Raw genomic sequence first — 2,850 nt, forward strand, 5'->3', positions numbered from 1 at the left:
TGTGCTGGTTGTGGCCAGTACGGATGGGTCCAGATGGATTGCCCTCCTTAGTATTTAGCTGACGCATTTGGTAGTCTTGAGACGTTACGGACTATGTTCGTATTTGGGAACTCCACTTGGCGTTACGGTGTGTGATCCGTAGCATGGTTTCCGCACGTGCTCTATCGGTTATGGCTGATAGGTGTGGCAGCAAGGCGCCTAGAGATACTCACTAGAAGATGTAGAACACTGCTAGCATGGTTGTGGCCGTGTGGAAGGAATGGAACGAGTTTCATTGATGTGCTTTGATATTACATGGTTGTGGCCATGTGGTAGGAAGGGAACGAGTTTCCTTGTTGTGCACTGATATTACATGGTTGTGGCTACGCGGAAGGAACGGGGCGAGTCTTCCTTGTTGTGCATTGAGATTACATGGTTCTGGCCATGTGGTGAAATGTTTTTTATATATGGTTGTGGTCATGCGGAATAAACGAAAGGATTTTTCTGTTGATGTACTATATATATATATATATATATATGGTTGATTTATATATAATCTTGTGTTATCTTTTTAGCTCACCCTATCTGCTTGTGTTTGGCGATGATTGTGTATGCGGTACACGTGAGCAAATGAAATTGTAGGTGGAGCTAGTGAGGCTTAGCCGCGGAGTGGGGAAAAGCCTAGGAGTTTTATATTATTTTAATTTCGAATATCTTGTAAACTCGTATGGGAGGCTTTATTATTATGTTCAGTTTTTATGAATTATGAACTTTGGTTTTAATTGCAATTAATAAAATGTTATAAATTTCCCGCGTTTTTGGGAAATGGGGTTTTATTAATTGCGGCTTAATTACTTTTCTTTATTTTATTATTTAAATCCGTAATATCCGGTCGGGATGTTACATTTGAGGTATTAGAGCAATGGTTTTCAAAAGATTTTTAGGGTCTCTGGGAGTGAGCTGACTGTGTGTTGCTTGTGAGATCATTTTGATCATTGATTGTGATTGTTAACTAACTTTTGGTATAAAGTCTTAACCAAAGTTGTTTGATGTGAACAGTGATATGTGGCGTGCTCAGGCTTTGGCAAATAGGCGGATGAGGAATAATGTTGGGGCCGATGAGATCGCGCAGGCGATACATCAGATGGTGGATATTATGCAGCCCATTGCAGCGCAACCTAGAGACGTGGTAGCACCCACACGCCCTGTGACGATGGAGGACTTTATGAGGCATAAGCCCTCAAAATTCATGGGCAAATCCACTCTGGACGAAGCTGACGCATGGCTCAAGGAGTGTGAGAAAATTTGCAGAGTTATAGAGTGCCCTGATGCACAAAAGCTGACTTTCATTACATTCTTACTGGTGGTGAACGCTGAATACTGGTGGGCAGGCATGCAGCAGCTCATGTAGACCAGGGACGAGGAGGTTACCTGGACTTCTTTCTGAACGAGAATCCTGGAGAAGTATTTTCCAAACAGTGTCAGGCACGAGAGAGAGGCAAAATTCCTCACGTTCCAACAGGGGAACCTGACTATGCAGTCATACACAGACATATTTGAGTATCTAGCGAGGTTCTATTCGCCCACCGTCACCGAGGAGTGGAGATGTAGAAAATATGAGGGCGGGCTGAAACGCGAGCTTCGTCATTTCATTGTACCTCTCCGGATCAGGGAGTTTCCAGTCTTGGTGGAACAAGCCAAGGCTGTTGAGCAGCTAGAGACAGGGCCCAACAGAGTGGCTAGATCTTAGAAGAATACCACTAATTCACGGTAGTAGAAGAAGCCGTACGACAGGCCACAAAGTTTGGCCAAGAAATTACGGTGCTATAACTGTGGTGGAGAGCATCTACTGCTATCTACAATCTCTATCCAACAGAATATGAGGATATTACAAGGTTAGAGATGGAACCTACAAGGAATTATCATCTACTGAGAGGAGTCCTCCTCAATGCCTCACGAAGACTATTTTTAACTCCAACCAACAACCCATCACAAAACTACAAAAAGAAGAAAATAAATGCCTCTTACGTTGTTAGTATATGGATAAAAAATAAGGATAAGCAACAACCACTCTTTCAAGAAAATATACATGAAATTTTGGAATTTGTTCTGAAGAAGAAAATGAAGGAATTAGAGCACAAGCAAACAGAGAGACTGCAACAAATCGTTGAAACTCTCACTAACCATAGTCTACTCTTACTTAGTTCATTTAGAGTCTTAAACCATCCTCTTTTGACACACAATCCAAACCCTCTCAACCGTAATATATTTTTCATTTGCTAGTATAACAAGCAATTTGTCATTTATTTCTGCACTCAGTTTATCAAAATTGAATGTCTTATCCTTCATTATCTAATCTTTGAAACACATCTCTAAAATATTAGCATTTCCATTCTCTGATATTTTCTCTGATCTTTATGCCAATATACTCTAGTTATTAGCTCTAATAAAAGCTCTAATAATCCTGCTCTGATATTTATTGTTTAATAAAAGAAATTATTTTCCAAATTATTTTTCAACAATTGGTTTTTGAGTATATAAGAGTCTATAACAAGTGGTATTTAAGTCTATTATATTTAGCTTTGTTACTATGTTTTTAATCAACAAGTGGTACCTTAGTCTATACACTTTACTATGATATTTGCTTACTCTGATATCGATGTTTGCTCTAATAGATGATTATATCTAAAAACCTCAACAAGAAATTTGTAATCCATAATCTAAGTACACAAAACATGTTTAAATTGTAACAAGTGATATAATTTAATTAAATTTTGTTGACACTATAAATGTTTCAAAAATGATCAGCTAATTGTTATCTTTCATAATTATAATTTTGTCATCGTCAAAGAGGGAAAAATTGTTAGAACT

The 2,850-nt window shown here is 38.6% G+C and overlaps 1 protein-coding gene across 1 annotated transcript; it reads left to right on the plus strand.

Moving 5' to 3' along the window:
- Positions 1 to 1,042: 1,042 nt before the first annotated feature.
- Positions 1,043 to 1,729, plus strand: LOC114184572. Its single transcript, XM_028071878.1, has 2 exons — positions 1,043 to 1,386; positions 1,459 to 1,729. The coding sequence occupies exons 1-2, from the start codon at positions 1,043 to 1,045 to the stop codon at positions 1,727 to 1,729; spliced, it is 615 nt and encodes a 204-aa protein (XP_027927679.1).
- Positions 1,730 to 2,850: the final 1,121 nt, after the last annotated feature.

Source organism: Vigna unguiculata, chromosome 5 (assembly GCF_004118075.2).
Source record: "Vigna unguiculata cultivar IT97K-499-35 chromosome 5, ASM411807v1, whole genome shotgun sequence".
NCBI classification, from domain to species: Eukaryota; Viridiplantae; Streptophyta; class Magnoliopsida; order Fabales; family Fabaceae; genus Vigna; species Vigna unguiculata.

Bases quoted from the DNA above. Each gene is read 5' to 3' on its own strand.
- LOC114184572 (XM_028071878.1), top strand. From the start codon at position 1,043: ATGTGGCGTGCTCAGGCTTTGGCAAATAGGCGGATGAGGAATAATGTT. The intron at 1,387-1,458 runs GTAGACCAGGGA...TTTTCCAAACAG, and splicing joins GCAGGCATGCAGCAGCTCAT to TGTCAGGCACGAGAGAGAGG.